General features: G+C 43.8%; 1 protein-coding gene across 12 annotated transcripts in view; it reads left to right on the forward strand.

Annotated features, from left to right (window-relative positions):
- Positions 1-21,248, forward strand: part of ABL2 (ABL proto-oncogene 2, non-receptor tyrosine kinase) — a 130,135-nt gene extending 108,887 nt beyond the window's left edge. For 6 of the 12 annotated variants that reach the window (XM_009439057.5, XM_009439074.5, XM_009439064.5 and 3 more), the window contains 7 exons: positions 371-455; positions 1,878-2,055; positions 3,099-3,283; positions 5,589-5,741; positions 8,199-8,288; positions 10,129-10,302; positions 11,142-21,248. In XM_009439057.5, the coding sequence (XP_009437332.1) occupies positions 371-455; positions 1,878-2,055; positions 3,099-3,283; positions 5,589-5,741; positions 8,199-8,288; positions 10,129-10,302; positions 11,142-12,865 (2,589 nt within the window). In that variant the 3' untranslated portion in view covers positions 12,866-21,248. The other 6 variants (XM_009439080.5, XM_009439088.5, XM_009439085.5 and 3 more) reach the window with 3 other exon arrangements.
- Positions 21,249-22,473: the final 1,225 nt, after the last annotated feature.

Below are 22,473 nucleotides of genomic sequence, written 5' to 3' on the forward strand. Positions count from 1 at the left end.
AGCATCCTGGCCAACATTGCAAAACCCCGTCTCTACTAAAAATACAAAAAGTAGCCAGGCATGGTCGTGCATGCCTGTAATCCCAGCTACTTGGGAGGCTGAGCCAGGAGAATTGCTTGAGCCCAGGAGGCAGAGGTTGCAGTGAGATCACACCACTTCACCCCAACCTGGGTAACAGAGCGAGACCGTGTCTCAAAAAAATAAATTAAATTAAAATAATAATTATATCTTGTAATATGCTAAAATATTCAAAAGATACTTCTTTTTACTTTTAAAGCTGAAGCTTTAGGATTGTGAGATGAATCAAATGATTTTAAGTTGAGGGTTTGTCCCTCTCGTTTTCTTCTTTCTTACCTTTCCCTTTTTCTAGGAAGATACCATGGAGGTAGAAGAATTCCTGAAAGAAGCTGCAGTAATGAAGGAAATCAAGCATCCTAATCTGGTACAACTTTTAGGTGAGGAACCTTGCCTGAACCATAGATTTCCTCCAAAAATGCTTGCCCTTTAACCCCTTGTTATCTCCAGTGCTTTTTTTTTTTTCTTTTTAAATATAGAGACAGGGTCTCGCTCTGTTGTCCAGGCTGCTGTTGACGTGATACTTCCGCCTGGGCCTTTCAATATGTTGGGATTACAGGCATGAGCCACCATGCCCCGCCTTTTTTCCTCCCCCAAACCTTTCTTTTTAGTCACCATGGTGGAAGCTCCAGGTTTGAATCCACTTCAATAAATAGTTATTTTAATCAGTAGGTTCTGTGTTTAAAAATAGCCCAAGAAACAGTGGCCTGGATTGATTTCGGTGTATAAAACTGCTCAGTTTGTACTAATTGCCCCAGATTCAAAGTTCAGAAGTGTTCAAAATGGTACTGAACCAAAAACTCATGAAATGTTTTTGCAAAATAAAGAGACATTAAACAAAGGACTGTTGAAAAGAAGCAAATTAAAAACTGTGACCACACCCATCAGTTTACCTTTACAAGCAGGAAATGCTGTATTATGTTAGATTGGCTTTTCACTGTTCAGGTCACAAAGAACTCTTATACTAAGCCTTTTTCCTTTTTTAAAATAGGGCCAGGTTTTTTTTTTCTTTTTTTGGGGGGGGGTGTGGGGGGTGTTTTTTTTGTTTGTTTTTTAAATACAGAGTCTTGCTCTGTCACCCTGGCTGGAGTGCAGTGGCATGATCCTGGCTCACTGCAACCTCCACCTCCCAGGTTCAAGCTATTCTCATGCCTCAACGTGCATCACCACGCCCAGCTAATTTTTGTAGTAGAGACAGGGTTTTGCTATGTTGGACAGTCAAGTCTTGAACTGCTGGTCTCAGGCGATCTGCCTGCCTCAACCTCCCAAAGTGCTAGGATTACAGGCATGAGCCACTGCACCCGGCCTCTTGTTGGTTTTTTATAAGGAATCTGCCATATATCAGTGAAATCCTTGACTATGGAAATGATGAAAATCATTTTGCAAAGCAGTATTGAAGGTGGGGCTCACATAGTCTTCAGCATGTGCACAATTGCTATTACTTTTGAATAAGTATTGTTAGCCTGCAGTTGAGGAGGAGAATCATGGGCCATGTGCAAAACTCTAGACATGTTGGTTTTCTTGGCCCCTTATAGAATTAATACAGGTAACTCTGCTTTTGCTCAAATAGACAAATACTCAGAGGCATATGAATTCCCAGAGAACAATACAGTGAAAGCAAGGACTCCCTTATAAACCAGCTTCTTAGTTTTTGCTTATTAATTTCAGAGAACGTGGTGGTAAGAAGGGAAAAGATTACTGCCGAACTAGACCTGAAAAATTGTCAAATTATTCTTGGCCAAAGTGGTTTGGAGTGTTTGAATGTACGCTAATAAAAACAAGCACTATTCTTCAACTTTTAGGTGTGTGTACTTTGGAGCCACCATTTTACATTGTGACTGAATACATGCCATACGGGAATTTGCTGGATTACCTCCGAGAATGCAACCGAGAAGAGGTGACTGCAGTTGTGCTGCTCTACATGGCCACTCAGATTTCTTCTGCAATGGAGTACTTAGAGAAGAAGAATTTCATCCATAGGTGTGTAAAACTTACCTCTGACCAACCATGAAGCCATCTTGCTTGACATGCAGATAAAAGGAGGAATGTGAGAACCTTCCCAGAAAATTTCAGATGATTCAAGAAAGTAATTTTGTATTTCACAGGGCCCATTATAATGTCACTTCTAACTTGTAAACCTACTGTACTCTGATTAAAGTATTAATAAGGGGCCTTTGCTATTCTCAAACCTGAGAACTCTCTTAAAAAAAATAATTGCAATAGTGATGGGGTCTTGCTATGTTGACCAGGCTGGTCTCAAACTACTGTCCTCAAGTGATCTTCCCATCTTAGCCTTCCAAAGTGCTGGGATTATAGGTGTGAGCCACCATGCCTGGCCAGAGAGCTCTCTTTATTTTGCCAGCACTGTATCCAAGATCCTTTTTCACCATCTGGTGGCTTTTTTTTTTTTTTTTCCTTCTTGAGACAGGCTGGCTCCATCGCCCAGGCTGGAATGCAGTGATGCGATCTTAGCTTACTGCACCCTCAGCCTCCTGAGTAGCTGGGATTACAGGAATATGCCACCATGCCCGGCTAAGTGTTTTTTTATGGTTTTTGTTTGTTTGTTTGTTTTTTGTTTTTTTTTGTAGACTGGGTTTCGCCATGTTGCCCCGGCTGGTCCTGAACTCTTGAGCTCAGGAGATACACCCACCTTGGCCTCCCAAAGTGCTAGGATTACAGGCGTGAGCCACCACACCTGGCCTAGTGGCTGAATTTTTAAAATAGTTTTCTGCGTTAGTAAATAACTTAGTCTTGTAGAAAAGCATCTATTGCTCACCTATCCCAGTGTACTTACAAATAGGGACCCATTTTATAAAGCCTGCTTTATTCCGCATCTTGATGAATGCTCTACAGTGACATATCATTAGTGGCTTTCTAAGGTGTTAGTGATTATCAGAAGATACTACCATATTTGTCAGCACTTACTTAACTCTGCCTATAACACAAAGAACCAAGAATAGAGTGTTCATGACCATTTTCCTCACCATCTGAATGGAATCACATTAGGGTTCTCTTTCCCACAGAGATCTTGCAGCTCGTAACTGCCTAGTGGGAGAAAACCATGTGGTAAAAGTGGCTGACTTTGGCTTAAGTAGATTGATGACTGGAGACACTTATACTGCTCATGCTGGAGCCAAATTTCCTATTAAGTGGACAGCACCAGAGAGTCTTGCCTACAATACCTTCTCAATTAAATCTGACGTCTGGGGTAAGGTTGAAAGGGACTTTTTTCTGTGTCATTTTATTTTATTTTTTTTTATAAATGCCTTGATTCTTTAGAGCTTCTCTTATGATGTTCAGTATCCTCTACCTTTACCTGCCATTCTTCTTCAGTTATTCAGCAAGCATTTGTTAAATACCTCCTATCTGCCAGGACTGTGTTAAGAACTTTGCATAAGCAGAAGTATAGGCCTGGTGTGGTGGCTCACGTTTGTAATTATAGCACTTTGGGCCGAGATGGGTGGATCACTTGAGGTCAAGAGTTCGAGACCAGCCTGGCCAACATGGTGAACTCCCATCTCTACTAACTACAAAAATTAGCCAGGCGTGGTGGCATGCGCCAGTAATCCCAGCTATTCAAGAGGCTGAAGGCTGAGGCAGGGGAATTGCTTGAGCCTGGAGGGCAGAGGTTGCAGTGAGCCAAGATGGCGCCACTGCACTCCAGCCTGGGCAATAGAGCGAGACTCTGTCTAAAAAGAAAAAAAAAAAAAAAAAAAGTATAAAGAAGAAAGTTTAGGGCCAGGCACGGTGGCTCATGCCTGTAATCCCAGCACTTTGGGAGGCCGAGGCAGGTGGACCACCTGAGGTCGGGAGTTTGAGACCAGCCTGACCAACATGGAAAAACCCTGTGTCTACTAAAAATACAAAATTAGCTGGGTGTGGTGATGCATGCCTGTAATCCCAGCTACTTGGGAGGCTGAGGTAGGAGAATCACTTGAACCCGGGAGGTGGAGGTTGCGGTGAGCTGAGATCACACCATTGTACTCCAGCCTGGGCAACAAGAACAAAACTCTGTCTCAAACAAAAAAAAAAAAGAAAGAAGAAAGTTTTAAAAAAGAAGTCCCTGCCTTCAGAGAGCTCACAGTCTAGATCTCTTATTGCATTGGAGTGCTAATGATCCTCCCTCTGTAAAGCATCCTATTTCCACATTAGGTTTTTTGTTTTTATTTTTGAGACAGAGCCTTGCTCTGTTGTCCAGGCTGGAGTGCAGTGGCACAATCTCAGCTCACTGCAACCTCCCATCTCCCAGGTTCAAGCGATTCTCCTGCCTCAGCCTCCAGAGTTGCTGGGACTACAGGCATGCATCACCATGCCCGGCTAATTTTTGTCATAGTAGTAGAGATGAGGTTTCGCCATGTTGGCCGGGCTGGTCTCGAACTCCTGACCTCAAATGATCCACCTGCCTTGGCCTCCCAAAGTGTTGGGATTACAGGCATGAGCCACTGTGCTCAGCCTCACATTAGGTTTTATCACTCATTTGCAGAGTACTGTGACACAGAGCTTTTTTTTTTTTCGAGGGAAGTGTGATGAGGTTTCCTCTAGAATTTGTCCTAATTGATCTGGTTTCTGCTGCTCTGAGAGGTAATATGATTTGGTTGAAGCTTAGTAGACTGAACAATCTGGAAATTTGGATTGTGGACCAATAGAAATAGTCATAGGATTCTAAGTCATTTTTTACTGGAAACCTCAAACTCAAATAACTGAGACAAAATCAAACAAATTTTTGTCTGCTCTGAATTTTATCTGATTTTAAATGAATCCATTTTTATTTTACTCCTCTTGTATTAGCTGACTTTAAAACTGTTATGCTTCTTAGATACAGTGGTTCTCCTTTATCCTCAGGAGAATACATTCTAAGACCCCCCTTGGATGCCTGAAACCAAGGATAGTGTCAAGCCCTGGATATATAATCTTTTTTTGATCTGATAACCGAGAGGTCTTCTCAGTGACTAAGGGGTGGGTAGCATCTACGGTGTGGATATGTTGAGTAAAAGGATGATTTATGTGCGAGGCGGGAAGGAGAAGCATGGCTTGAGAGTTCATCATGCAACTCAAGGCAGCATGCAATTTAAAACTTTAGAATTGTTTATTTCTGGAATTTTCTATTTAATATTTTTGGACCTTGGTTGACTGTGAGTAGCTGAAACTGTGGGAAGTGAAACCATGGATAAGGGGTGACTACTGTATATCAAAAACTTTTCTAAGAATAGTTGGATTATGCCTCAGACTTCTTAAATGGTCATAGTTTATTTTCCCTCATTACAGTAAAGGAAATCTAAATAAAAATTGGGAAATTTAAATAAAACTGTCTTGAGATTATCTGCAGCATTCCTGTTGCAAATATTTTAGACGGTCAAGTCATGCTGTAAGAATTGATAAAAGAGTATATTATATGTTAATGTTGTTGTAACAGTGTGTGAATGTTACCTAAAATATGAAAGAGAATCACCTAATTATGTAAAATAAATAATCGGAGAAGAAACACTAAGTGCTTTTTTTAATTCCTTATGCAGCTTTTGGGGTATTGTTGTGGGAAATTGCTACCTATGGAATGTCACCATATCCAGGTATTGACCTGTCTCAGGTCTATGACCTACTAGAAAAAGGATATCGAATGGAACAGCCTGAGGGATGCCCCCCTAAGGTTTATGAACTTATGAGAGCATGTGAGTATTTTTGCATGTTTTAATTTTGAAGGCATAAGCTAGCAGTTCAGAATAGTTAACAAAATTAGAAACATTTTTCCTCTCAGTGTTGTTAGATTGAATCCAGCCTCATGACATTTAAAGAGTTTATCATTGATCAGCCAGTTGTCATATCATATACCATTGAATCTTACTGGAATCCTAAGCATAGTTGTTATGGCCCAAATATTGACCCAGTTTCTCAGAGACATTTGCATATTTAATAAGATAAGAAATTGAGTTTAGAGATTAAGGTGGGGAGGGCCGTTTTCAACTAGATAAAAATGATTGCTAAAGACTATGAAGAATGCATAAAAATAACCTCTGTGGTAGATAAACAGAAGCATCCGATTGCTTGCAGATGAAAAAGTAGGAAAGTGAATAGTGGATTAAATTGCAGGGTTTTGTTTGTTTATTTTTGTTGTTGTTTTTCAAACACTCTTGCTTTGTTGCCCAGGCTGGAGTGCAGTGGTGATTTCGGCTCACTGAAACCTCTACCTCCTGGGTTCAAGTGATTCTCATGCCTCAGCCCCTCAGTAGCTGGAACCACAGGCACGCACACCATGCCCAGCTAATTTTTTTTTTTTTGAGACGGACTCTCGCTATGTTGCCCATGCTGGAGTGCAGTGGCACAATCTTTGCAACCTCCGTCCCCCAGGTTCAAGCGATTCTCCTGCCTCAGCCTTCCAAGTTGCTGGGATTACAGGCACCTGCCACCACGCCTGGCTAATTTTTGTATTTTTGGTAGAGATGGGGTTTTGCCATGTTGGCCAGGCTGGTCTCGAACTCCTAACCTCAAGTGATGCGCCCGCCTTAGCCTCCCAAAGTGCTGGGATTACAGGCATGAGCCACCACGCCCGGCCTAATTTTTGTTTGTTTATTTATTTATTTATTTATTTTTTGAGACGGAGTCTCGCTCTGTCGCCCAGGCTGGAGTGCAGTGGCGCGATCTCGGCTCACTGCAAGCTCCGCCTCTCGGGTTGATGCCATTCTCCTGCCTCAGCCTCCTGAGTAGCTGGGACTATAGGCGCCGGCCGCCACCACGCCCGGCTAATTTTTTTTGCATTTTTTAGTAGAGACGGGGTTTCACCGTGTTAGCCAGGATGGTCTCCATCTCCTGACCTTGTGATCCACCTGCCTTGGCCTCCCAAAGTGCTGGGATTACAGGCTTGAGCCACAGCGCCCGGCCTGTACTTTTAGTAGAGACAAGGTTTCACCATGTTGGCCAGGCTGGTCTCGAACTCCTGGTCTCAAGTGATCTGCCCGACTCAGTCTCCCAAAATGCTGGGATTACAGATGTGGGCCACCAGGCCTGGTCCTAATTGCAGTTGTGTTTGAACATAAGTCTGTGTTGTTTCCTCATTGAACATTGACGTTCTCTGTTGCACTTTGTCAAAAATGAACTCTGAGATCCTCCTTTTTGATATCCTTTTATATTTCTGAATATATACAGTTGATTATATGGTTAGGCTGAGTTTGAAGACAGGTTTTACTTCTTTTATTTTCAAGTGGAAGAAAACTTGCCATTTTCTAAAACATCTCCTTGTTTCTCCTCATCCTTTTATTAGAGGGAATAGGAGCTGAGGCTAAATCGAAGCACCAGCCTTAGAAAGTGGGTTAATGGCCAGGTGCAGTGGCTCACACCTGTAATTCTAGCAGTTTGGGAGGCCGAAGTGAGCAGATTCCTTGAGCTCAGGAGTTCAAAAGCAACCTGAGCAATGTGGCAAAATCCCATCTACATAAAAAATACAGTAGCTTGAGATCACTGTGTGTGCTCACTTTGGCTGGGTGCAGTGGCTCAAGCCTGTAATCCCAGCGCTTTGGGAGGCTGAGGCGGGTGGATCACCTGAGGTCAGGGGTTCGACACCAGCATGGCCAACATGGCGAAACCCCTGTCTACTAAAAATACAAAAATTAGCCGGACGTGGTGGCGTGCGCCTGTAGCCCCAGCAAATCGTGAGGCTGAGGCTGGAGAATCACTTGAACCCAGGAGGCAGAGGTTGCAGTGAACCGAGATCGCGCCACTGCACTCCAGCCTGGGTGACAGAGTTAGATTCCGTCTCAAAAAAAAAAAAAAAAAATTAGCTGGGCGTGGTGTTGCACACCCATAGTCCCAGCTACTTGGGGAGCTGAGGCAGGAGGATTGTTTGAACCCAGGAGGTCAAGGCTGCAGTGAGTTGAGATCATGCCAGCTGCACTCCAGCCTGGGTGACAAAGCAAGACCCTGTCTCAAAGAAAAAGAAAAAAGGAATTTAGAAAGTGGGTTCATTATACCTCTGAGTCTAGAGCTGAGAAGTGGCTATGTTGCTATCATTGTGAACATGCTGTAACTGTACTTTAATAAGTGTGCGTCATGATGCATAGAACTCAGTATTAGATACACCACTGGATATTGAATTTCTGCAAGGAGTTTTAAATATTTTTTCTTCTGTTACATAGGCTGGAAGTGGAGCCCTGCCGATAGGCCCTCTTTTGCTGAAACACACCAAGCTTTTGAAACCATGTTCCATGACTCCAGCATTTCTGAAGGTGAGAATCTGTTGGATTTACTGTTGGTGACTAATTCTGGGTAGTGGTGGTGGTGGTGATAATGGTAATTACATTTCAAAAATGATCAACTTTTGTAGTTTGAGACTCTGTTTCAACTTTTAACTACAAGGACATTGCATCAGAGTATAGTTTATAATAGTGAGAAATTATGAACAACTTAAATATCTAGTGGACTGTAAATTATTACAACCATATAGCCGAATATTTAAAATGATATTCATATATATACTTTTTTTTTTTTTTGAGATGGAGTCTCACTCTATCACCCAGGCTGGAGTGCAGTGGTGTGATGTCAGCTTACTGCAACCTCCACCTCCCAAGTTCAAGCAATTCTTGTGCCTCAGCCTCCTGAGTAGCTGGGATTGCAGGCACCTGCTACCACACCTGGCTAATTTTTGTTATTTTTAGTAGAGATGGGGTTTCGCCATGTTGGCCAGACTGCTCTCGAACTCTTAACCTTAAGTGATCCACCCACCTCAGCCTCCCAAAGTGCTGGAATTACATGTGTGAGCCACAGCGCCCGGCCTTCTTGGATATATTGACATGGAAAGGAGTTAAAGGTTAACTTTAACTTAGTAAACGAGGATATCCATATGTCCAATAACCATGTTTAACATTACTCATCATAGAGAAATACAAAATAAAACCACACTGAGATACCAATCCACAGCCTACCAAAAAGGCTAAAATTAAAATCAGGCTTGGCAGGCACAGCGGCTCACACCTGCAATCCCAGCACTTTGGGAGGCCAAGGTAGGTGGATCAGTTGGGGTCAGCAGTTGGAGACTAGCGTGGCCAACATGGTGAAACCCTGTCTCTACTAAAAATACAAAAACTAGCGAGGCGTGATGGCAGGCGCCTGTAATCCCAGCTACTTGGGAGGCTGAGGCAGGAGGATCACTTGAACCCGGGAGACGGAAGTTGCAGTGAGCTGAGATCGCACCTCTGCACTTTAGGCTGGGCAACAGAGCAAGACTCCCTGTCAAAAAAAAAAAAAAGACTGGGCACTGTGGTTCACACCTGTAATCCCAGCACTTTGGGAGGCTGAGGCGGGTGGATCACAAGTTCCGGAGTTCGAGACCAGCCTGGCCAACATGGTGAAACCCCATCTCTACTGAAAATACAAAGAATAGCTGGGTGTGGTGGCGGGCTCCTGTAATCCCAGCTATTTGGGAGGCTGAGACAGGAAAATCGTTTGAACATCGGAGGCAGAGGTTGCAGTGTGCTGAGATCACGCCATTGCACTCCAGCCTGGGCAACAGGGTGAGACTCCATCTGCAAAAAAAAAAAAAAAGCCAAAAATAATAACATCAAATTTTAGCAAGCATGCAGAGTAACCACAGCTTTCATGCGAAATAGTATCGCTATTTGGGGACAGGTTGGCAGGGCCTAATAAACCTGAATACACGTATACCCTGTGATCCACCAGTTCTCCTACATTGTGCCAATCAGACGTGCATAACATTGTGAACCAAAAGACACATAGCAGGATGATGCTAGCAACGTATTCATAGTAACTCCAAAATGGAAACAACCTAAACATCCATCAAGAGGAGAACAGGTGGATTGTGGTATATTCACACGTTGGCATGCTACACAGCAATGAGAACCCCTGCCACATGCAGCAGCATGGACGAATCTACACACATGATACTGGGCGAAAGAAGCCAGACAAAAGAGTACATACTTTATGATTCCGTGTATGTATTTTAGTACTCTACTTGCCAGTTCTTTCTCAGTTGTGTGCCTTTTCTGAAAAGAACTCCCTTTTTCTGCTATGAAATTGTTCTTTTTATCGGTCCCCTTGTCTTCCTCACAGAGGTAGCTGAGGAGCTTGGGAGAGCCGCCTCCTCGTCATCTGTTGTTCCGTACCTGCCCCGGCTACCTATACTTCCTTCCAAGACTCGGACACTGAAGAAACAGGTGGAGAACAAGGAGAACATTGAAGGGGCACAAGATGCCACAGAAAATTCTGCTTCCAGTTTAGCACCAGGTATGGGTCCCTTAGCAGGTAGAATCAAAATAGAAACTGCCTTGTTTAAAGAAGCATGGGGTGTGAGGCTTTTATGTCCACTTCCATGCCCGTCCTCCCTGGGGAAAGCATGGCGTCTCTTTTACCCACCCATGAAGCCCTTGGCTATCCATCCAACATACAACTCTGGCTCCAGTTTCATCTCTGTACCCCTGGGTTCCCAAGTATGTATCATCTTTACAGTTCCGTCAAAAACTTCGCTGAACCCGATAGAGGAGAAGAGGTTGCGCAGTGGTTTTTAAAGAAAGGATGAGTGTTGAGGTAATAACCAGCAGGTTATCTCCTCCCCCATTTTTTTTTTCTTTTTTTTTTTTGAGACGAAGTCTCACTGTGTCGCCCAGGCTGGAGTACAGTGGTGCGATCTCGGCTTACTGCAAGCTCCGCCTTCTGGGTTCACGCCATTCTCCTGCCTCAGCTTCCCGAGTAGCTGGAACTACAGGCGCCCGCCACCACGCCCAGCTAATTTTTTGTAGTTTTAGTAGAGATGGGGTTTCATCATGTTAGCCAGGATGGTCTTGATCTCCTGACCTCCTGATCCTCCTGCCTCAGCCCCCCAAAGTGCTGGGATTACAGGCGTGAGCCACCGTGCCCGGCCTCCTATCTTCCCCCATTTTTAACTCACATCACATTTGGAACACCAGTCACTGTGAAATGATAATGTATTTATTATTTGCTTCTGAGTCCTGCCAACACCTGACCTTTGATAAATGCTGACAAAACTCATAATGCAGCCTCGGTAACTCAAATGTAATAGATTCACTTCTTGTCTTTTAAGTTACTGATCGGCCATTTCTCATCAGGGTTCTTCAGAGGTGCACAGGCCTCTAGTGGATCCCCAGCACTGCCTCGAAAGCAAAGAGACAAGTCACCCAGCAGCCTCTTGGAAGATGCCAAAGAGACATGCTTCACCAGGGATAGGAAGGGGGGCTTCTTCAGCTCCTTCATGAAGAAGAGAAATGCTCCTACACCCCCCAAACGCAGCAGCTCCTTCCGAGAAATGGAGAATCAGCCCCATAAGAAATACGAACTCACGGGTAACTTCTCATCTGTTGCTTCTCTACAGCATGCTGATGGGTTCTCTTTCACTCCTGCCCAGCAAGAGGCGAATCTGGTGCCACCCAAGTGCTATGGGGGGAGCTTTGCACAGAGGAACCTCTGTAATGACGACGGTGGTGGGGGTGGGGGCAGTGGCACTGCTGGGGGTGGGTGGTCTGGCATCACAGGCTTCTTTACACCACGCTTAATCAAAAAGACACTGGGCTTACGAGCAGGTAAACCCACAGCCAGTGATGACACTTCCAAGCCTTTTCCAAGGTCAAACTCTACATCTTCCATGTCCTCAGGGCTTCCAGAGCAGGATAGGATGGCAATGACCCTTCCCAGGAACTGCCAGAGGTCCAAACTCCAGCTGGAAAGGACAGTGTCCACCTCTTCTCAGCCAGAAGAGAATGTGGACAGGGCCAATGACATGCTTCCAAAAAAATCAGAGGAAAGTGCTGCTCCAAGCAGGGAGAGACCAAAAGCCAAGTTATTGCCCAGAGGAGCCACAGCTCTTCCTCTCAGAACACCCTCTGGGGATCTAGCCATTACAGAGAAGGACCCTCCAGGGGTGGGAGTGGCTGGAGTGGCAGCTGCCCCCAAGGGCAAAGAGAAGAATGGTGGGGCACGACTTGGGATGGCTGGAGTTCCAGAGGATGGAGAGCAGCCGGGCTGGCCTTCTCCAGCCAAGGCTGCCCCCGTCCTCCCAACCACTCACAACCACAAAGTGCCAGTCCTTATCTCACCCACTCTGAAACACACTCCAGCTGACGTGCAGCTCATTGGCACAGACTCTCAGGGGAATAAATTCAAGCTCTTATCTGAGCATCAGGTCACATCCTCTGGAGACAAGGACCGACCCCGACGGGTAAAACCAAAGTGTGCCCCACCCCCACCACCAGTGATGAGACTACTGCAGCATCCGTCCATCTGCTCAGACCCTACAGAAGAGCCGACTGCCCTAACTGCAGGACAGTCCACGTCAGAAACACAGGAAGGAGGAAAGAAGGCAGCTCTGGGCACAGTGCCCATCAGTGGGAAAGCTGGGAGGCCAGTGATGCCTCCACCTCAAGTGCCTCTGCCCACATCTTCCATCTCGCCAGCCAAAATGGCCAACGGCACAGCAGGTACTAAAGTGGCTCTGAGAAAAACCAAACAGGCCGCTGAGAAAATCTCAGCAGACAAAATCAGCAAAGAGGCCCTGCTGGAATGTGCTGACCTACTGTCCAGTGCAATCACGGAACCTGTGCCCAACAGCCAGCTGGTAGACACTGGACACCAGCTGCTTGACTACTGCTCAGGCTATGTGGACTGCATCCCTCAAACTCGCAACAAATTTGCCTTCCGAGAGGCTGTGAGCAAACTGGAACTCAGCCTGCAGGAGCTACAGGTTTCTTCAGCAGCTGCTGGTGTGCCCGGGACAAACCCTGTCCTTAATAACTTATTGTCATGTGTACAGGAAATCAGTGATGTGGTGCAGAGGTAGCCACTGTTAGCCTGGTGGGAAAATGCACACATTTCTGAGGGGAGAGGGAAAAGGACTTGTTTTCCTGTGTTCTTGTTTTCAGAAAATGAAAGACTCATACTTGAGTGTGTTTATGTGAAGTACCTCAGATCCCTGAGTTCTCACGTTTACAGTTTCATCTCAAAAATAAGCAAACCACATAAGTATAGGAGAGGTAAATTAAGTGGGGGCAAGGCAGTAGTGGACAGGGTTGGAAACTGCACTGGAAAATAGGGAACATGTGTATGTCATAAGGAAGGCAATGCAGCCCATCCCTACCTGGAATGCTGGGAAGTGCTAGGCAGGGCTGCTCTCAGCAAGACTGCAGCAGCTGCACCCAGACCTGGGGCTCTGGTAGGTACTAATGGTGATTATGCTCCAATTTACCTAATGAATTTGGTGGGACGGCAGAAAAGAAAGCTGGGAATGTACCAAGAGAAATTTTTGTTCAGGGCTGTTGGCCTTGCTTCCACAAGGCCATTGCTGCTGTAATAAGAACTGCAAATCAGAGTGCTACAACATAAAACTGGGAAATATGGCCCTATCTGAATGCCTCTGTCCTATTTTCCGCTGGTGTATCAGTTAGTGCAGGAAGTAAAGAATGCTGGAAAGTTGAATCAGAGATTGAAAACCTTCTAAAATCTTACACAGATTAGCAGAAGTCACTTCTCCCAGTCTGGTATATTATTTCATAATGGACCAGGATCGGCTTCCTGCCTGTTGGTGGCTATCTGTAAACCATAAGTACAGGGGTCTCCCTAGTGGTTCTTCTCCTTCTTTTGCTGGGCAGGCTGTCTTCCTTTATTCCTGGTAGCATTCAGAGCATTAACCAGTGTTGATTTTGAAAATAGTACTCCCTACAGGTTCTCACAAAGGAATGAATCCTGTTCTGATACAGTTCCCCTGCATACTGACATACTGGCCAAGGACTTGAGCAGCTGTGTATTTTTCTTTATCAACTAAAATACCAGGGAGATGGTCTTTTCTTGAAACCCAGTGGCCTGTGTGTGACTGAGAGGAAAAGCTGGCTTGGTCCTAATGGCTGTTTCTCTGTACCTTTCCCCTCCCTTACCACCTTAAGCCCAATCCAGGTAGAGAATAGGGAGAGGCATTCTCCTCTCTATGGATTTGAAGTGAATCACCCCCACATTATTCTCACATGCTTTTCTTCTCTCACATATTCCTCCCTACTCCCCCACCCAATCGTTGTGCTTATTTGTACAGATCTTATTGGGAATATTCTTTATTTATTTTGTCATTTCACTTCTATTTTAAGAATGCATAATTGAAGGAGTAGTCATTTTCAGGGAGCACCAGGTAGACCCTGGGAACCTAATGACTTAATCCTTAAATATGTTTTGCCCTTGAAAAATAGGCCTTTTCCTTCCTTACTTAGTTATAATTGTGGAAGCTAATTAGGATGGCATGGAAGTGAATCTAATGAGTTAGGTATTATTAATGTTCTTGGTATCGGGTCTAATTCCAGTTACTGCTTCATTCTCTTTTTAAAGCTTTATGAATACTTCCCCCATCCTCCCCAAGGAGAGCTCAATACACACATATTTTTATTTTATTCTCTCAAAGGAATATTAGCTTAGGAAGATAGGAATTCAACATTGAGCACTGAGTTTTCTTCTGGCTCTGTCATTGATACACTGTCAAACCACAGCCTCATCTCTTAATCTATTCAATTAAGGTAACAGTACATGTTCTCAAGGGTGTTGCAAGTAAGTGTGCAGCTATCCCTTGGAGAGCCTCTCTGGAAAGCTCTTTTAGTGCAGTGTTGTTATGCTGAATTGTTTTCCATTATCTTATTTGCTGAGTAGAAAATATTAATGAAATTAAGAATTGTTGAGATTATATGAATTGGGCTAGAATACTAAGGGGAAAACTATGTTTTGAATAGAGTTTGGCATTTTTGACCAAGAACAAAATTGAGTTTTCATTGGAAAGAAAGGAAACCTTGATTCTTACCATTGCTGCTCCAAAGGAGGCCCAGGTTAAGAGGATTAGAGGAGACACGCGGTGCTGGGCATTCCTGGCAGGTGTTGGGTGATCCCCGCAGTATGTCACCTGCAGTTGCAGCACAGGCAGCTAGTGATTGGGTTCATCTCCTCCTAGTGGTTGGAAGAGAACTCAGATGTAAAAACCAGCAGTCCTTCTCCCACCTTCTTTCCTGCCATTCTTGCTCATCATACATGTCCGTACACTTGAAGAACTCGTTTTAGCAGCTAGCCTTTTAAGGTCGAGGATGGGAAAGCTAAAACTGTAGAATATTATTATGCTGCTTTTTAGGTTTATCCCTGTTGTTGTGGGATGCAAGTTAAGGGATTGTAATTGTTTTTCAGGGTTTTTTTGTTTTTTAAGCAAGGGCTCTATTTTCCCTTGAGAGTTCTGGAACTAAGCCTTGGAGAAACACTACTGAGTGTATTTAGGCTCCCTGGTTTTCTTGCCCAACAACAATCTGAAGGGTAGGGGGTGGGGGCTGTGTCTTACTCAGGGGCAGCACCTAGCTGTCTTGCCTACAGTGGGTGCACAATATATAAATGGAATTGATTTTTGTCAACACTGTCAAGAGTGGCATTGACTATTGGAGCACACCCCGTCCACATGATGCTTGAACTATGTAACTTCAGGGGTTGAGGGCTCAAGGTTCAGGTTAAAGAGGCACTGTCAACTTACTATACAAGCATAATTTAGGTTTTTCCTTTTTCTACTTGAAAAGGACCAGCTTAAACACAAACCCTTATGTAAATTAAAAGGTTTGAATCCAAAGCAGAGAGAACTGCTTCTGGAAAAGTGTAGTTTAATTTTAACTATTCTAAAAGCAATGAGCAAAGGCCCTTGTCCAAGGCGTTGACAGTTTTCTAAAGTGGTTATGCTGTATATCTGGATGCATGCCTTTGGGCTGCCACTGCTTGATTCCTTTCATGTACAGATAATATTACTTCAGTTTAGATTTCCCACTTTAAAATGCAGTGATTTGTGTTGAATACATCTTGATTGTGCTTCACCTAAAGTATTTTCTTAAAAGGCTTTGTGTAAAATTTAAATGTATATATTTTCCTGTAGACTTCCATCATGATTTTCAGAGATTAGCCTTAAAAAATTTGGCCCTAAGAAATTCATTCAGTGTTTTTCTAGATGACCTCTGTACATAGAGGTCATTATAGTGGAGACCCTTTACCAGCAGCATTTTAAGATTTAAATTAGATAGAAAGTTTCTTAGGATTCAACTGAAAGTTGGCTAGTAAAATATGTCCCAGGTAATAAAGCATGCTGACTTTGCTAAGGCACTGCCCATTTTTATTTAACTAAAGTCATGGAGATTTTGAGTTTAAGGGATGCAGTATAGATAGTGGTTTAGTGTTTAGGCTCTAATGCCAGTCTAAAAGGCAAGTCATTTAACCTTGGGAGCCTCAGTTTCCTCACTGTAAAACAGGGATAATAATAGTAACTACCTCAGGGTTGTTATAAGGATTAAATGAGATGATATTTGTAAGATACTTAGCTCAAGTGCCTGGCACACAATGAGCACAATCTATAAATGTTCTACTACTACTATTATTAACACCTAGTCTAGGGATGCACAGCAGAATCCCCTAGGGTTAAAAAACAAAACAAAACAAACAAAAAAAAACTGACGGAATAGCCCTACTCCAGATCAGAATTCCCAATGGGCTGGGGTCTCGGCCAGTGTATTCTCCAGTAATCTCGCCAGGTGTTTGAAACACCCAGTGCTATCTGAAAACTATCAGTACCCCAACCCTTTTCTTTATAAATTAAGAAACTAGCAGAAGATGGTTAAGTTACTTGCCTATTGTCTCAGAACGGTTAATTAGTGGCAGAGCCAAGGCTAGAATTCAAGTCTCTTGACTTTATGGTTGTGGGGTCTTTCCACCATACCTGCTGCCATGTGAGACACTGCAAAAAAGTGGCTCAGACCGACAATCAGCCTGTGTGGTGCTGCACACTTTCTAAAGCACATGCTCCTGACACTTTGACCTTAAGGGGCTTGAATGTGGAGTAATGGGAACACAAGCCAAGCAAGCACTCAGTAGAATTCAGTCATTTAAAAAATTCTATGGGGTCATTCTTTTGGACAGACCTCAGCAACACAGCAATGTGCACTTTGTAGTAAAGAAATACCAACTTGAGTTTTTAAAAAACCTAGTTAGTCGTACATTCCCTTTTCTTTAAAAAAACTTTATTGTTCACATTATTTTAATGACTATGAGATAATGTATATGAGAGCACTTTGAGAAAATATCAACTGTAATATAACTATAAGGTTGTAGTATTGTCTGTTTAAAAGATAAGACAGTTGATTCAATGTGGATGGACCCTGTGGGGTACCTGAAAATGTAGATACGTAAGAATCACCTCTGTCATTTATCACATTTAGAAATATGAAGCTGCTTAACAAGTATGAGCAGATATAGCAAGTGTTTGCTAAAGTTGTAGTTCAGAGCTGAATTACTTCAGGAAACTCGGGACCAACCTTTTGGTTTAATTCCGATCTTTAAAAAGTAAGAATGTGTACTCACTCCAGAACACAGAAGCTCTTCCAGGGACCTTGACTCAAGAAGGATGAGGCCCTCTTACTCTTCTCCATTTATCTACTATATGCTTGGCCATTTATCCTAAATGTGGTGGGAACAGACTTGTTATCTGTTGATGTTGACAGTGTCTTTTTTAACCTATGTCCTGCATAGTTTTGTTAGGTTTACAGGGGGAGGTGGATGGCCATAAAACCAGTGCACTTTGGGAATTACTTTTCTAGGATTTCCTACCAGTTATAAATGACATTGACATTTGTCATCTTTTTTTTCTTTTTCTAAAAAGAATAGCTGAATTTAATTCACCTATTATAAAATACTCAAAAGTAAATTGCATTGGTGGCCACTTTTGAATTATAGCTACATTTCATTATGACCCCTTCTGCTCCCTTCCATTTTGCTACTGATGTCATTCTTGTTATCAGGCTGTGCCCCTACCAGGAGTTCATATTGGGTTGACGGGGTTATCTGTATTTTTGTTCTTGATTTTTGAGTTTCATCATCTTGCATTAAATTGTTCCACCTGGATTTGGGGTTCATCTCTGTGCCCTAAGGATCTGCTATGACCAATCCTCTTTTTGTAGGTGGGTCTCTGGCTTAAGTATTGATAGGCTTCAGCGGTTTGTGTCTCTGTCTTAGCTTGTATCAAGCCAGTAGTAGCTCACTTCCTTTGTAAATTCCTGCCTCAGTCTGGGATCCGTAGGAGTATGTGAGAACTTCTGAAACGTCTCCAACTCTTAACAGTCAAGATATCTATATCATTTGGATAGAGTTCTGGTTTTCCAACTACTAGACTTAAAGTAATTCTGGCCGGGCGCGGTGGCTCACGCCTGTAATCCCAGCACTTTGGGAGGCCGAGGCGGGTGGATCACGAGGTCAGGAGATCGAGACCATCCTGGCTAACATGGTGAAACCCCACCTCTACTAAAAATACAAAAAATTAGCTGGGTGTGGTGGCGAGCGCCTGTAGTCCCAGCTACTGGGGAGGCTGGGCAGGAGAATGGCGTGAACCCAGGAGGCAGAGCTTGCAGTGAGCCCAGATCGCGCCACTGCACTCCAGCCTGGGTGACAGCGAGACTCCATCTCAAAAAAAAAAAAAAAAAAAGAAATTCTAATGCAAAGCTTGCTTTTTTTTTCTTTTTTCCAGCAAGCCAGTAGTAATAGTTATTGTTACTTGCTCTGTTCAGCACAACTGTAGTTCACTTGAACTTCACTGTCATTCCCTACGCTCCTCTGTTACTGAGAAGCATGGGTGGGATTCAGGGCTGTGGGACAAGCTACAGCCTACTCTGGAGCACTCACCCCCATGACTCAGTCCAGCCTGTCTCTTGGGAAGTTTATTGCAATGTCCAGAAGGATGAATTTCTGCTTTTCATGCCACCTCTCTGAGGTATGTATTCTATCTTGAGTATGTACAAGATGATACGTTTTGGCTGGGCACAGTGGCTCGTGCCTGTAATCCCAGCGCTTTGGGAGACCAAGATGGACGGATCACTTGAGGTCAGGAGTTTGAGACCAGCCTGGCCAACATGGTGAAACCCCGTCTCTACTAAAAATATAAAAATTAGCTGGGCGTAGTACATGCCTGTAATCCCAGCTACTCCCGAGGCTGAGGCAGAATTGCTTGAACCCAGGAGGCGGAGGTTGCAGTGAGCTGAGATCGCGCCGCTGCACTCCAGCCTAAGTGACAGAGTGAGACACGTTAAGAAAAAAAAAAAAAAAAAAAAGGATACCTTCATTTCTGACTCAATATCCTGGATCCAAAGGACAGGAAATTAGGGAAGGCTTCACCCTGTGGCATCAAGATAAGAAGATCCCATACTTCTTCCCAGGTAAGGAGGCCTGTGGCAGGTCATGATTCAAAGCTGACTTGGAATGGCAGAAACTGCTGAGAGGCCACCCTTGGAGATTTGTGCCTTCAAAGATGGGTTTCATGAGTCTCAGAGAGGAAAAGACTTGTCAGCTGGGTTGATTTGGCATGATTATTGAACTAGAGCTGGTAGACACGAGCTTCTCAGATGGCAGTGGCCAGATCCTCCATCTGTGAGAATCCCCCACTTGAAGTGGTTTCCTGAGAGTGTTCACTTGGCAGTTGCTGCGTTTCTCAAGCCCACCTGGCGAGGTCTCGCCGGCCCCTTCCCTCCAAGTGCACTTACTTCTTCATCCCCATGTACATCTCTAACTTTGAAATTGTTTACCTCTCCTACAAAAATCTTACCTTTTAACCTGAGCAGAGTAGCAAAGCCCTGTTCACTCTGAGGGAGCAGCTGGTGTGTTGAAGGGGAAAGGCCAGGCACAGCACTGTCCTCAGACCACACCATATTTGGAGCAGAATTGTGATACATGTCATCTGTGTCTATTCTGGAAGGTTCTTTGTTCATCACTGTACTCGCATCAGCAAATTTTCAGGGTCCTACCTGTCACTCCAGGCTACTGAGCTGAACCCTCAGAAGCTGAGGTCTCCGAGCATGCTAAATAACCTTTTAGGACACGCTGGAGGCAAACTGTCGAATGCTAGCAGGCTTTATGAAAGGAAACATAAGGAGTTTGTGTAGTCAGAACTTGCTTAAATTTGCTTCGGAATCTCAGAACGGGAGTTTTAAATCATGTAATTAGGCACCATAAACTTTAGTTGGAGAATGGGACTTAAATTTTCACATATATGTATACTTAATTTTCAGCAATTATAACACAATAAAAAATATGCAAGTTTATTGTTGTTTCAGAAGGTTTTGCAGGACTGGGAACGCTTTAGTGTCATCAACAGTAAACCTCAGATACTGTTCTGCACAGTTCAGAAGTACCATACCAGGTATTGTGAGTGGCAAGAAGGCCAGGAGACAGAGATGCTTCTGGTAGATGAGGGCCAGAGAAACCAGCTCTCCTCCATTTTGACAGCAATTTCTCACTGTGGCCATTTGGACTCCATTATGTTTTGAGAGGAATTTCTTGAGATCTTGAGAAATCACCATGATTAGGCCAATTGTCAATTAGTATTCAGAAACTAGAAAGGAACAATGAGATACTTGTTTATGGTTCTTTAGGGCATATGTTTGAAAACCCTCTCATCTCAGATCTGTATAGCTGGTGTGCGTTTGTGTCCATAAGTGCACGTGCATTGCTGTCGTGCCCATTAAGAAAGGGGGAGTAAGTAAAAGAGGAATCGCTCAGATCTTTCCTTGGATGAACAGCAGTGGTGTGGTTGGTGTGTTGACTGTGAACAGGCTGACTTAGCTGTTGACGTATACTCAGAACCCCCATCTCCTCCCAGACCCTGCACTTTTCCTTCTCTGCAGTCTGATTCTCTAATGACTGTCACTGGACAAACCCCAGTTTTATGCTCGCTTAGTAAAAATAAGTTTAAACATTTCATGGTGGTTGACAGAACTTTGTCCCCAAACATGCGGATTCAATTCTTTAAAACTCGTTGAACGTTTATACCAAAGGTCCCGCCCCGCAGGTGTGTATGTGGTGCACAGAGGGTGAGGTTTGGAGCATCGGGCACTGTGTGCATTGCTAAGGGGACATAGTGAGACAATGTGGGATTTAACTAAAAACACATCAATTGTGTGTCACATTACCAGTGTTGTCAGGTATTTGTTCTTAATTGTTATTGTAATATATTTTCGGTTGTTTTTCTAATTTAATTCTCTCCGTCTGTTATCTGACTGTGAACTGCTAACAGTGTTAAACTTGATGTAAATAAATGAGGCCCTTGAAAGGGACTGCTTTCTCTGTCTTCTCACAAGGTTTGCCAAGTTGTGTTTTGTTTTAAATAAAGGTTGCAATATTTTATTGGCAAAGTAGGCTGGAGATTGGAGTGTTTCTCCCATGATTTTAGTTGACAGGGAGTCTAAGCAGCATTTCTTTCTCTCTATGTAATGCAGATGTCTATAAGGTAAAGAAGCTGAAGCTGATTTTAGCAAGCATCCCTCTGGCACATTCTTTTTTTTTTTTTTTTTTTTGAGACTGAGTCTCGCTCTGTCGCCCAGGCTGGAGTGCAGTGGTGTGATCTCGGCTCACTGCAAGCTCCGCCTCCCGGGTTCACACCATTCTCCTGCCTCAGCCTCCCGAGTAGCTGGGACTACAGGCGCCCACCACCACGCCCGGTTTAGTTTTTGTATTTTTAGTAGAGACGGGGTTTCACCATGTTAGCCAGGATGGTCTCGATCTCCTGACCTCGTGATCCACCCACCTCCGCCTCCCAAAGTGCTGGGATTACAGGTGTGAGCCACCGCACCCAGCCTGGCACATTCTTTAGAATGTCCTCTGTGGGGGTGAATACTCATCCTTTGATGGATTACATTTTTGGAAGTGAACAAAAGGCATCATCTGGAGTCCAGGCTGCTGTGCATAAGGTGGGTAATGTGTTTGTTTGTGTGTCTTCAACATGAAGCGACTGTCAAGTGAAATTTAATTCTCTCAAAATCCATTCTGAGGACAACTCCAAGTAAGTTCTAAGTGTTTTGAGTCAATGTAGCATTTATAGAGTAGGTGTAGAACCTCACAGGATAACATTCTATTCTTGTTTGACGTGGTCTTCAAGTTTTTATGAATGAGTTATTGCTTTTAGAAGTAACCTTAACAGGTATGGGTAGAATATACACAAGTTGTGCATACGTGAGGCCCAACTGAAAAGGCTGGTAAGCAGCAGTTTATACACCTCCTCACATTCCACCTTCAGTCCTTTTCTCCCACTCATTTTTGGTTGTCTAGAAAGTCTTTTTAGAATCTTCCAAGAATCTCTCAATGTGATTTGACTTACGATATATATTTTTTTTTTTTTGAGACGGAGTTTCCCTCTGTTGCCCAGGATGGAGTACAGTGGCACGATCTCGGCTCACTGCAACCTCCACCTCCCGGGTTCAAGCCGTTCTTCTGCCTCAGCCTCCCAGGGAGCTGCGACTACAGGTGCGTGCTACCATGCCCAGCTAATTTTTGTATTTTTAGTAGAGATGGGCTTTCACCATGTTGGCTAGGCTGATCCCGAACTCCTGACCTCAAGTGATCCACCCGCCTTGGCCTTCCAAA

The sequence above is a fragment of the Pan troglodytes genome, chromosome 1 (assembly GCF_028858775.2).
Source record: "Pan troglodytes isolate AG18354 chromosome 1, NHGRI_mPanTro3-v2.0_pri, whole genome shotgun sequence".
In the NCBI taxonomy this organism is placed as follows: Eukaryota; Metazoa; Chordata; class Mammalia; order Primates; family Hominidae; genus Pan; species Pan troglodytes.